The sequence below is a fragment of the Chrysoperla carnea genome, chromosome X (assembly GCF_905475395.1).
Source record: "Chrysoperla carnea chromosome X, inChrCarn1.1, whole genome shotgun sequence".
NCBI classification, from domain to species: domain Eukaryota; kingdom Metazoa; phylum Arthropoda; class Insecta; order Neuroptera; family Chrysopidae; genus Chrysoperla; species Chrysoperla carnea.
Window position 1 is genome coordinate 18,605,039 of NC_058342.1, and position 14,638 is coordinate 18,619,676.

General features: G+C 30.9%; 1 protein-coding gene across 1 annotated transcript; it reads right to left on the reverse strand.

Moving 5' to 3' along the window:
* Window positions 1-11,513: 11,513 nt before the first annotated feature.
* LOC123302141 (WASH complex subunit 1-like) lies at window positions 11,514-13,597 on the reverse strand. Its single transcript, XM_044884946.1, has one exon. The coding sequence runs from the start codon at window positions 13,538-13,540 to the stop codon at window positions 12,149-12,151; it is 1,392 nt and encodes a 463-aa protein (XP_044740881.1). The 5' UTR covers window positions 13,541-13,597; the 3' UTR covers window positions 11,514-12,148.
* Between the last annotated feature and the right edge of the window lie 1,041 nt (window positions 13,598-14,638).

Here is a 14,638-nt window from a genome sequence, read left to right on the forward strand (position 1 = left end):
ATTTAAAAAAATATAAAACCACGCAATTCTGTGGTTCTCAATTTTCATAAATCATATTTATCAAACTTTGTTCTCACATGAGTAACTGTTTCCATTTAAAAACCAGAGAAAACGTCATTTTATCTTTATTTCATAAATTTTTCTTTTGATGAAAAACAGTGGCAAATCAACTCAGTGAAAAACTAGATCTTACGTCCCTATATTCAATGTTTACTTCAGCTCTTGATTAACCACCTTTTAGCTTTGATTCATCCATAATTCACAGTAGGACGTCTATCAGGGAAGCTCTTTGTCTATTCGGTCCACTTTTCTCTGTTCTAAACTGAAAGATTGTATTATCTCTGAATTGTTAACCAGCTGATTTCTTTATTAACTTTCAAGAGTGAAGTGAAACAAATTTCACCCTTGTGTGTAAGGGGCTGTACTTAAATTACGTAACATTTTTAGGGGGAGGAGGGTGGTCCATCAACGCTTGTCCGTAATTATCAAAATTTAAAAAAATTTCGCGCTTGATTTGAATGTAGCTAGCTTTTAATATTTTGAAAGTAGTGTTTAGCGGCCGTTTTTGGTATTAAGAGATTACTCAATACACAGAAATTCTTTTTCAATCATAAAAAGGTTTTATAATAATAAAATAATACTCTAAAATTCAAAGAATACAAAAATTGCGTACAAAACAAGGGGAGGGGGGTTCAATAATTTGTTACAATCTGTTACATAGGGGGGTAGGAGTTCAAAAGTCTTTCTAAATGCGTTACGTAATTTAAGTACAGCCCCTAAGTTACTTCGATCATGGTATAACTTGCAAATTATAAAATTAAATGCTTTGGGTGATGTCCATCTAATAACACATGCACCCTACATGTACATATTTAGATGGCGTTCATTTGACAAAGATAACCTGCATACCATTTAAATTGAATATCATATTCTAACACTATCGCTCACACATTTTACTATAAAATAAATTATTCCACACAGAACAGGTGTGCCTTTTTAAAGATCTCACTCAAAAAGGAATACCTACCTATTTGTAATAAAATAGTCTTAAATAATCCATGAAGTTAATAATTTTTTCAATACAAGAAATCGACATATTTGGAGAGTTTTCAATTTTATTTTATTGATTATTTTTATAAAGTTCAAATAATATTTTTGTAATTGTTTTTTAAGTAATTAATAAAAAGTATTCTTATTAAAAATTAGTGCATGTTGTTTTTTCAATTGCATTTGGATGGTTTTTTTTTTTGTATTTTGGAATCAGTGGCGTTACAAATGATTTAAACAAACTTTTTGTTGTTGTTAAATAATTGATACCATTGACCTTTTATTGCCGGACGTTTACATTGAATTTATTATAAAAAAAATGTTTTTATAGTTTATAATTATTGTCTATTTTATTTCTATTGAAATATTGTGATTTGTTTTTTGATTTTATTTTATTATTAAATAATTTTATATCAAAAGGGAGGGGAGGCGTAACATTAAAAATATTTTTTAAATCTAAGGATACGCATATTTTTTTGTGAATTAAAAAAAATAATATTTAGCTATTGGTGTTGTACAAATAAGGAAATTTAAAAAAAAATTCTATCCATCGATCTTGGATTTACCTCTGGATGAAGGAATGTTAAGAAATTTAAATGGAAACAAGTGAAAACAAACAATTGACTGAGTTAACTGTTGAAATACCAAGTATAGACAGTGTAATTGATTACATTGTCACATTACACATACATTCATAATTAATATTCTCATATAATACATACTATACAATTCGCGCCCTCATGAGTATCCAGTGCTATTTACAAAAAAATGTTTCAAACAATTTTATTTATAAGGAACATTTTTTACATTTAAACTTTTGTTCTATCTCTAACGGTTTATAAGATGAGTCCTTCGGACCCAAGACCCAATCGACTTATGTTGCTCATTTACGAACTCGGCCTCACTTTTTATGTCCTGAGCACGCTATAAAAATTTCAGCTTAATATCCTTTTTCGTTTTTGAGTTATCGTGTTCACAGACGGATAGACAGACAACCGGAAAGGGACTGATTAGGTGATTTTATTTTTAATCGTTACAAACTTAGGACTTACCTTAATATACCTTGACGTATATTACATATATACATTGTAAAAAAGAGGTTAAAAAGACTCCCCAACTCAAAAAATGCTATATCATAAATTGTTGCCATACGCATGTTGCAAAAAATCTGATTTTACTACCAAATTAGGGGGACGTATCGAGAAGCAAAGAAAATGGGGTTAGTTTAACAATCATAATTTTTATAGCCTGCATACATGGAATATTTATCAAAGTTTACTAAGTTTAGTTCCAAGTTTGTAACGCTTAAAAATATTGATGCTACGAACAAAATTTTGGTATAGGTGTTCATAAAATCACCTAATCAGCCCGTTTCCGGTTGTCCGGTCCTTTCGTCATCGCTAACTCAAAAACGAAAAGAAATATCAAGCTGAAAGTTTTATAGCGTGCTCAGGACGTAAAAAGTGACTTTGAGTTCGTAAATGAGCCACATGTCTAATTTATTAAAAATAATGCAAACACTGACATTCTCCACTTTCTGTACAGAGTATTTCAACAGTTAACTCAGTCAATTGTTTGTTTTCACTTGTTTAAGGGTAAAATAATGAAATTACAACTTAAACAAATTACAAAGATTTTTCAGTTGAGTTTAAAACTTCGATTACAATACAATAAGGCTAAAAATGTTATTTCGGAAATCAGGGAACGTGACCTAAAAACCCATTAAAAACTTCATTTAATTTTTGAATGGAAAATATTACTTCTAATATATTAAGAATTTTCATTTTCTGAAATTACTAGCATCTTACACCCCCTCTTATATTCAACATGTCTCATTTTTCTTCTCGTACATCCACCATTAAACAAAGTATTCTGAAATTCGGTTTTAATAGGTTGTAATCAGTTTAAAAATTAGATTTGCTAATTAAACAGATCAGTATGATTCAATATCTAAAAATACTTACATTTTTTTAAATTTGGTTCACTAAAATAGCATGCTTTGAGCTAAAAATAGCCATGATTGTCGCTAGAGTTTATTTTAGTCCAATTTATACGGGTGGTTAAGAAACACTTAAACATTGATGATCGTTTAAGGTAGTTATGAAAAAAATGCTATTCAATGATAAACGTTCCAAAAATTTACAGTCAATTATTTATATAATAAGAAAAGACAAACCAAAATATAAAGTCATTCCTGTTCCTGGTTTTCGTGAAAAATGCTGTTAAAGTTGCTATAGTTCAAGACGGGTTATTAAAACATTGTATTATAGGTGAACCCAGAAATAATCGCTTCGCAAAAAACTAAAAAAGTATTTATTAAAGGCTTAAATATACTACTGTACCGATTTACAAAACGTTCCTGTTTTTAGTTTTTGAGATAACTAACATAAATTATCCAAAAATTAATGAAATTTAGTAATAACTAGCAGCCAAACCCGGCGTTGCTCGAATTGAAATACATCGCATGTTTAATGGTATAAATTAGAGAAATCGAATGGTATAAAGGTGGCCGAGAGAGCCTCCTTTTATACCCTGGGGTTGTTCTAGAGGCTTCTGGTTAAAAGAATGTTTGAGAGAAGGGTTTTATTCTATTCTATTAGCTTCTATTGTCCTTTTTCTTGTTAGAAAATCGTTTAATTTAGTAAAATTTATAACCAGACAGAATATTTTAATATAAATAACTTACTTTTAACAATAAAACCCTTGAAAAAACACTAAACTTGATTGAAATTAAAAGATTTAAATTTCGGAAGAAGAGAGAATAACTGGTCGTCGAGAGATGGAGCTAACAGCTCTTGGCGGTGAGTTTAAAATTGATCATGATTATAGTTGTCGATTTAAACAAACTTTCTAGAATTTTCTAGAAAATTTCGAATCGATTAACCGGGATAACATTTCTCATACCTTCAACCCTCCATAAAAAGCGGCAAGGATGATAAAGTTTAAATGTAAAAAATGTTGCTTTTTCGAAAACCAAATAAATTCTAATTTATTAAAAACAAGTGAAAACAAACAATTGACTGAGGTAATTGTTGAAATACTATGTATAGACAGTTAATTACGTATTCGTTTGTTTGTTTACGTCATGTAAGTGACGAAACTTACACAAACAAACATATACATAATATATGTCACGTATAATTTTAAAATTCAAAGAATAGGTACCTGTATATACATACTTTATAATGTTTCTAAACTAATTTGCACCCTCACGGGTAAACAGTGATGTTTACGAAAAAATGTTTTAACCAAAAGTGTTTTATTTTTTATAAGAACCATTTTATACATTTAAACTTTTGTTCTACCTCTAATGGTTTACAAGATGGGTTCTACGGACCCAAGTCCTTGACCTATGTTGGCCATTTTCGAACTAAGCCATCCTTTTTACATTCTGAGAACGCAGCGTTTCGTTTTTCAGTTATTGTGTTGACAGACAGACGGACAGACGAAAGGACAATTGGAGATGAATTTTATGAACACCTATATCCAAATTTTGTTCGTAGCATCAATATTTTTAAGCGTTACAAACTTAGGACTAAACTTAATATACTATGATGTATTTCATATATACAATATATGAAATCTATATATATCCAAAACTATCGGTCTGATTAACTTCAAATTTCACATACTTACCTCTTTCGTGACATAGACGTCCACTAAGAGTCCGGATTTTACGGAATTCCTGTCCCAACGGTTTTTTTTTATAAAAAAAATCTTGCAAAATTTTTCCTTAGTTTTATAGTGGCAATTTTTTCGTGGTGTAGGCTTACTGGGAATCCCGCCACAATAAATAACGAAAACGCATCCCAATACACAGTACATCATGGGTGATGTGGAAATCTGCGTATTCACTGACTGGCACTATATTTTCCTATTTAAAAAATTTACAATAAATATCAAATCGAAATTAAACATTTCGTTAATAAAAGAAGTATAGATTCATATCTAAATGGATAGTGTGCTCAGCGAAGCGGGCGGGAATCAGCTAGTATTTCATATATACAATATATGAAATAATGTATAATAATGCAAGCACTAAAAGTGAACACTTTATATACAGGGTATTTCAACAATTAACTCAGTCAATTGTTTTTTTTGACTTGTTTAAATGTACATAAGGTCTAAAGAAGGTTTTGTACGCCTATGTTTATTGAAAATATTTGAAGAGAATGTATTTGTCCTAGGCATAGGTACGTTCAAGGAACTTGAAGGTGTGATTCAACTTCTTATTACCATTCACAAAACCAATCACTTTCTTAATAAGTAGTATCTGTATTCTGTATCCATGAATGTAGAACATACACCCGACCCGCATTTTATACATTCAAAGTACCCAACCAACTTTTAATTTTATGATCAGAATATTTAATTTTATAAAATGAGGTAAAATCTAAAAATATTTGTGGAAAACTTGTGGGAAGAATTTTAAATATTAGATCGATTACAATAAAGAACATTTATTTAGACCCAATAAGATTGAAATTTTTATACCATGTATATATGAAATATATACATACTATATTAAGTTTAATCCCAAGTTTGTAACGCTTAAAAATATTGATGTTACGAAAAAAATCTTGGAATAGAATCGAATCGAAAAGAATCATCTTATTAGTCCATTTTCGGTTGTCCGTTCGTCTGTGAACACGATAACTCAAAAACAAAAAAAGATATCAAGCTGAAATTTACAACGCACTCAAAACGTAAAAAGTGAGGTCGAGTTCGTAAATGAGCAACATAGGTCAATTGGATCTTGTAAACCGTTAGAGATAGAACAGAAGTTTAAATGTAAAAAATTTTTGTTACCATAAAATATGAGGGCATATATTAGATGCAAATTTAATAGGGTGTATTAATATGGGATTATTAGTTATGTATCTGTGACATATAGGTATATGTGAAATGTGATAGAGTAATCAACACTGTCTATACATGGTATTTAAACAATTAACTCAGTCAATTTTTTTTTTCACTTGTTATTTTAGGAGCTTTAAATATTAGAAGTTTCATTAAGCACAGATTCAGAGACGCGGTAAATCGTGACAATTTTCTCCTCCACAAAGTAAGTATCTAAGGTTACCATCTCTTCAGTTTGGGGTTTTTTAGAGCTTCATCACGTAAGTCATATTTTTCCCTCATTTAGATGCTTTTTATTGAAATGGAATTTTTGTATTTTATCAAAAATATGGAATATCTTCAAACAAAACTACATTTGGTTTCCGAGATAAATTTTCATATTATTTGTTGGCAAGCTTACCAGCACGTAGCCAGGCCGTAGCCACCCAGAATTCTAGATAATTCAATTCTAGAAAGCCAGAATACATTTTGAAAGCTTCGCTTTTCAAATTTAATGCAGAATGAATTTCAAGTAGTAGGCTGAGGTGAGTAACAATCACCTCAGCCCTGCGCTAGCAAACTTGCTAGCTTTTTTAAGCGAATAATTAACTGTCAAAGTGAAATTGACAGACACTTTTGATTTTAAAGTGATCTTTTTCCGTTATTTGTTAGAGAAAAACGCAGAAATCTATTTTGTCATAAATTTAACTACAATTATAATAAGAACTTCCAGCTAGCTGTCTATAATTGCTATCTACAGAAACAATTTTTATAAGTAATATGCATTTAATAAGTGCATTTTAAATTACCCGTAAATATACTAAATTTCCGATTCGGTTAATAGGGATGAAAATGATTCCAAACTTGTTAATCGGGGGTTTTTGGGGTCGCTAAACTCGAATATCGAATCAGAATTGGGACCGAGATATTCTTGGTGCCAAGGATAAACGGTATCCCCACCGTCTCCTAGAGTTTTCGGAAAATTTGTTATATAATCGGTATATTATAATCGCAATATTCGTTTCATTATCATTTTGATCACTATTAACTGAATTGTGAATTTAGTATATTTACGGTTAACTTAAAATGCATATTTATAATTTCTTATAAATCAATTTAAGTCGCAAAATCTCCTGACGCTCTAACGAATCGAATGCCGAAAAACGCATTCAAATCCAACTTAATGGTCAAATTTTCCGAATTTTGACGCTTTTTAGTGTTTTGTTTCTGCAACTAATTACAATTTTTCTAACCCATTTTGACAAAAGTTATTCGTGAAGACTTCTGATGTCACAACTATTTTACAGCCAGTACACATCTGAAAAGGATTCGTATCTACGATATTTAAGGGTCCTCTCTACCTGAAGTGTTTGTCGGCTGGGGCGGATCATCTTAAGGGCTTTTTGGGTTGCACTTCAGAATCCTGTGGATACAAAGGGTCCAATTGTTCATTGAAAATAATAGACGTGAAAAAAATTATCTAAAATTTATAAGAAAAAAGATGTATACAAACACTAAGCCATCTTAATATATAAAAATTCCGTGTCACGATGTTCATTTACGCCAAGTTCTGAGACAACTCAAACCAATTTCAATGAAATTTTGTATGATGATTGATTTTTGTATTGCGAGTTAAAGGATTTTTATAGAGTAAGGGTTGAATTCATCTCTAAGTTCTATAACAATCTTATTTTTATCTTGTGTAAGGATTCAATAGATGGCTCTGTATTTCAATTTCAAAACTGAACTATGGTTTTATATAAATAAAATATTTGATTGTCCTATTTTTTTCCTATACCTACCGTATACCTACATCACTATAGAAAACTAATCCAATTAATCTACGGAGCCCCATTGTTAAATTTGACAAAATTGGTATCAGAAAACAAAAAACACGTTGTTATAGAATAAAACAAGCCAAGAAACATAGCGTTTTTTACGGCTAATCAATGGCTAAGTTAACGCAAAAAATTTGTAAAAGTCAAAAAAGCGGTTTTCTTGCGATTAAAAAAAAAGTTGACGACCAATGCAAAAAAAGTAAATTGGAAAGTTCTAGATCTGAAAAAACCTATCTATTTAAAAAATATTGTATAGTATGTATTATATGGGGATATTATTCATGTGTGTGTGTGTGACATGTATGTATGACTGGCTATCTCTCTTTACTGACATTACAAAAAACAAACGATTCCGTAATGAACACTGTCTATACATGGTATTTCAACAGTTAACTCAGTTAATTGTTTGTTTTCACTTGTTTTTTTCTTTAAGAACGTATACTTTGTTTTCTAATAGCAACAACAACAACAGTTTTTTGACAAAATGGCAATTAGTTGAGTAACAACCTCATAAGTAGTGTTAGCCCAGAGCTCCAAAAAATTTACGTTACGCCCCTGTTTTGGAACATCGAAAAAAAAACAATCAATTTTAAAATATAAACATTTATATAATCTCTTCCATTTATTTTAAATAAATATTCAACTTATCAGAAAAACACCATCTAGTCCGGGCAATTAGAAATTTTGTTCGATCATTTCTGAAACGAGCAGTTTCTCAACTTAAATTTATAGATTTTTAATTTGTAAAGCGGTTTTTTGAGACTCGTATTATCCCATCACCTATTAAATTATACATATGTATTGATTTTCGCAATTTTTTTAGGATTTTTATGTTTATATTTTAAATATCGAACTCAAAAAAAAAATTTCGGAAAGAAATTGATATATTGAACCACTAAATGTCAGTAAAAGCCTCAACAAGTCCTATAAATTTTGTATATATAGAGAATTTTTTTTATAGAGAATCAAAAAGTTTTTTAATGTAGGCAATTTTTTTACTCAAATATGTTAAAAGTGGTAGAAAATATTAAGTTTCTCAAAGAACCCCGGACACAATACATTGATTTTTGGATTCGGTTAAAATTTTTTGAAAACTATGGATTAAGGTAGCTTTGATGATACTGATCGAAAGTTTTAATGAACTCAATCCACAAAACCCCTTCCCTTCTGAGCTACAGCCCTTCAAAGGTTATACCTGTATGAGACATTGATTTTTGGTTTAGATTAAAATTTTTTGAAAATTATGGATTAAAGTAGTGTTGATCATGCTGATCAAAATTTCTTATGAGCTCAATCCTCAAAAACACTTTCCTCTCAAGTTACGATCCTTTAAAGGTTATGCATGCATAAATTGTATGGTAGACATAACCTTTGAAGGGCAGTAGCTCGGAAGGGAAGGGTTTTTGAGGATTGATCCCATAACTATTGATCAGTATAACCGAAACCAAAAATCAATGTATTGTGTCCAGGTCCTTTTTAGAGCCCTACATAAGCTGTATCAGAGCTTAAAAAACCATTTTGAGGGTTTTACTGGCATTTTTTAATTAAAATAATATTTGAACTACATATTTATTTTCATTTTATAATTTAATTTTTGTATTCGATATTTAAGATGATATTAACATCAAAGTTCTAACTTTATGTTGAAAAACTGCTCGTTTCAAAATTTAGCTAAAATCAACTAATAATAAATAACTAATTATCTCGGACTAATAATAAGTTTGAATAATTTACATTCATATTTAATATATTATTCTTATTATATACAATTATATGAAAATAATCTAAAACTTCTTTTGTAAATTAAAAATCAGTAATCAGTAACATAAATGCAATTCGCGATTGGAAATAAAATCGTAACGCTAAATGAAAAATGAAATGAAATCGTTAACAGAAACGAAACCAAAGACAAAAATTCTGTATGATGATTTTTTTCAACTTTATTTCTTTTCACTGAGTATTTGCGATTAACCCCGACCTCCTTAAAGAAACTTTGCGACCCTCCAAGGGGTCGCAACCTACAATTTGAAACACACTGTTGCTATTTGAATTAAAATGCGTTTGATCGGTAGACATTTAAAACGGCGCTCTAACGGCGACAATAGTGATCATTATCCTATTTTCTTAAGGAGGTAGCGCCATGCGGCGTTAACAGAAACAAATCCAAAAAGCCTGCATGATGCTTTTTTTAAACTTGATTTCTCTTTTCTGTGTTTTCGCGATCAATCCCGACTACTTTATAGAAGCTTTGCAACCCTCCAGGAGGTCGCGACCCAAAATTTAAAAAACACTGTTGTGATTTGAATTAAAATGCGTTTGATCGGTAGACAATTAAAACGGCGCTCTAACGGCGACAGTAGGAATCATTATCCTATGTACTCAAGGAGGTGCCGCCGTGCGGCACTAACAGAAACAAAACCAAAAAATCTGTATGATGATTTTTTTGAACTTTATTTCTTTTAACTAAGTCTTCGCAATCAACCCCGACCTCCTTGTAGAAGCTTTGCAACCCCCCAGGGGGTCGGGATCCACACTTTGAAAAACACTATATTAGATCAAAAACTTTAATCTTCTGTATCTCGCTAATAAATTATTTTAGGGCATATGTATGTTTATATAAGTTTTTTTCTTATTTAGACCTAAAGAACACACTCCTTAAATAGTGTTGCGCAATTTGGAAACACTCTGTATAAGGATAAAACTCATATTAGTTTAGACTTAACAAAAAGTTTTAAAGTGTATATAAATTTTCTCGACGATATTTATTTATTAACAAAGTTTGTTAAAAATAGTGCATTAAATAAATTAACGATTTATTTCCAATTACGAATTAGCCGAACGTTTATACGATTCAAAAGTAATGAAACACTTGAACTCAAAATTTTACTTATGATGACTTTAGCCAGGTACATTAGTTAAGTCTGGGCACACAAAGTTCCACGTTTAATTTTTGGTTATTTGTAACATACATATATAAGCGGGGATCAGGGAATACACCAAATGCTATTCGGATTATGAATACTCGAATTTTTCGAGGTATTATAAACTTTTTTGAAATATCTCTGAAAACTGTTTAACCTTTTATCTACTCTTGTATGAAAACCACATATTTCAGATTCTTTAAAAAATTTGCTGTCATGAAACTTCATGGATTCGTTTCTTTTATCATTTATGGACAATATTTTATTTCAAATGAGAAAAGTTATTTAAAAACTTACGTTACTACCATCGTATGTCTAAAATGATACAAACTTTTTCTCGGAAATTAGGGAAAAAATTTTAAATAAAGAGGGTACAATCTGATAGGAATTACCCAAATCACTTAAACTTAACCCCCTTTTAAAAAATATTTATTCGAAAGATTATACTTAAATGCATCAACATTTTTATAGCGTGCTCTGGACATGGGTCCGTAGGACCTATCTTGTAAACTGTTAGAGATAGAACAAAAGTTTAAATATAAAAAATGTTCCTTGTAAAAAAATTAACAATTTTTGTTTGAAACATCTTTGGTGTTCATTTTTTCCTAAACTATAGAAAAACAGGAGTTGAAAATTTGCAGGTAGCTTCAACTAGTATCCTTGTGAAACATTCTCGAAATGAAACGAAAAAAATTCTGGAAAATACTTTCGAAAACCAAATAAATACTTCCACACTTTCTATACAGGATATTTCAACAATTAACTCAGTCAATTGTTTGTTTTCACTTGTTAAAAATGTTTTACAATTTGGCCAATAAAATAACATTATAAATTAAATTTTCTTTGTATCATTACTTGTAAAAAATAATTCAAAAATAATTGCGAATTTGACTAAGTGATTTGGGTACCAAATTACCTTAAAATAAATAGTTTTTGACAAATTTGCTGTTTTCGGGAAACTTAAATTAAACTTCGCGTGTAATTACTTGTCTACTCAACTAATCGAATATTTGGGTTTAGAAAAATCACAAGAGAACAAAGTTATCCTGCAAACAAACTGCATATCAGAATGTATTCCTATTATCTTAAAATTTGCCCCCATTTTTCGGAAAAGGTATCAAAAAAGTATGTGTCGTTTCCGACACACAAACGTAGAAAACAGAAGTATGTTCGAGAGTAGATAAAAGGCTAATTTTTGCCAGATTTACGCATCTGTAATTCGATAAATATTCGTTATAGCGCCATATTCGCCTCTTGTAGATCTTTGAAATTCAGAAAAATTGAAAATTCGTAAGCAGCCACAATTCTCGAGATTTGGTCGAAAAATCAACATGCTCCGAAAAATCTAAGTCGTGATTGGCTTCAACGATAAAAATATCCGAAAAATAGCATAAACGGAGTAACATTGCAACGATTTATTGTTGCATGACAACATACCCTTAGATTATAAAAACTTTAAAATCATATAAACATTGAAAAATTAAAGAACCAACCAAAAATATTTCAATCGTCCCAGTCATCTTCGTTTTCAGTATTCGATGTATCCGGTGCATCCCCAGAAACTTTTGGCGGAGGTGGAATCATGGCCGATAATCGATTAAGAGCAGTATTCATTGGATTACCACTTCCAACGTCATTATTAACATTCTTCGATCCAGAAATACCTTTTCGACGCATCGATAATTTCGCATGTAAATCATCCATTAGATTTCCTGTGGATGGTGGGGCAGATTTTTTCTCTGGTGGCGGTTTACTTGTTGTTGATCTTGGTTTTAATTTCTTTGCACCCCCAGCCGCGCGGATCGCTTCCATTAAACTTGCCCTCATTTCATTTGCTACTGGCGGAGGAGGCGCAGCTTTTGTTTCACTTGCCATTGTTTTCTCTTCCTCAGGTTCTGGAGGTTCTGGAGCCGGTATTGGCGGAGGAGGAGGAGGTGGTGGTTTAGGTGCATCAATAACCGTTGGAGAAATCATTGGAGGAGGGGGTGGAATTTTTGGTTCTGTAACGGTAACTGAATTGATTAAAACATCCGGAACTGGAGGTGGATGTTCTTCCACTAGCGGTAAATCCGGCAACACTGGGGATGTTATAACCGAGGGTGCAATTGCTGGCCCAGATTCGAGGTTATATCGTAAACCGTCTGCGATTCCCGGCAAATCGGGTAAATCGATTGGTACATCAATTGTGGGTACATCTCCTAAATCCGGTGAATAAAAATAGTTCTTATCCTGTGGTCGCATTAACGTTTCTCGAGACGCTATCGATTGAGGTGGTGCATCCATATTCGCCCAATTATTACCTTCTTGTTTTTTAATATCAAATAACGCCTTCTGTTTTTGCTGATAATACGGATTTAACTGCACATAGTACGGATTTTTTGGTGAATTAAAGAACAACAAATCACATATCGATGATACTTTATTCGGAATTGGTTGCATTTTTTTATCAGCATCACGTTTTGGCTGTTCGTTAACTTTGACATGGAAAAAATGTAATTTTTCCACTGGATTACGTTCGATCGTATTTCGAGTTGGTTTTGAACTATGCTTTTGTAAAAATCGTGTTGATTTCACTGGTTTTAGCTTGGTTTTACAAGATGTTGAAAATGTTACTGGGAATGTTTGATTCTGATCACCAGCTGGATATTTTGTACATGAAAATACAGCTGTTGCTTTTTTGGTATTTGATAAAATTGTCACCCTATTTTGAGCTACACTTATTCGTTTTGATAATGCATCAACACGTTGCTTATTTTCGTTGATTTTGACTTCAATTCGACTGAATATTCCATCAACAATATTCTCCAAATATTCTAATGTATCAGCAATTTGGATAATTGTATCTTCACGACGCATATCTTGAGGCACTAACGATATATTATATAAACTACCCATTTTTCACAGTCGTAAATGTATATTATCAAAAAAATATTTTAATAAAAATCGCGCTTAATTTTATGTAGTAACATCATCCCATTATTTTAAATACCCATGTTTTGTTATGACAGACGAAATATCTTGTAGGTGGATTTGTTATTTTAAAATAGTGATGGTATGAATGAATTCGATTCAGTAACATCCATTCGCTTTTTTTCTACGTTACATAAAAGCCTGTTTTACACTTAAGTCTTCTGGACGCTCAATGTTGACGTCAAAATTTAATTTTTCATGTTAAAGCTGTTGTCTCACTGTGGGCATAGTATCAGAAAATTCTAAATTTGTTTATACCTATAATTTATATTATAATACAATCACCATACAAATCTGAATTTGATTGACCGTCTCTAACTCGAGATTTTAATTAAAGTTCGGATAATTAACATAGAGAGTATAAGAGAGGTTGGGTTTTTAACAAGTTTTTTTATTTTAGAAAAAAACAAAAGTATTGAGCGTTTCATTATTGGAATAATAATCAATGTTATTGTTGGACAGCAAAAATTATAGTTAAAGTATTGGTAGTGAAGAGAAATATCTACATTAACACAGATTTGATACACAATATTTATTTCGAGAATACGTCGCGTTGTACATTAGAGTTATAAATAATATACTAATATTACCGAGCAAAATAGCCCAAAACATTTTTATAATATTATACGGAGACAACACTCGTAACCTTGTTTTTTTAGGGCAATAGAAAAATATTTAAAAAAAAAATAAGGCTGCGGTCACATAGACGTCAACATAAACGCACGATGGGTTTGATTCAAGCAGAAGTTGATAAGAATTACACGATGTTAAATAGTGCATAACAATTATTAAAATTGATGTTCGTATGAGCAGCTCAATTTATTCAAAATAAAATTTGCTCAAGTAAAAGTAATTTTCAAATACTAGTTTTATCTTTCTTTTGTTTTTTAAAATTCAGATTTTCATCTTTATTCATAGCTCACGAGGTGTAATTGAGTAAACCTCGAATATACAGAAAGTGAAATGTAAATTTAAATTTGATTACCTTCTAATTCTAAATTTCTTTGAATTAGAACGTAAAAG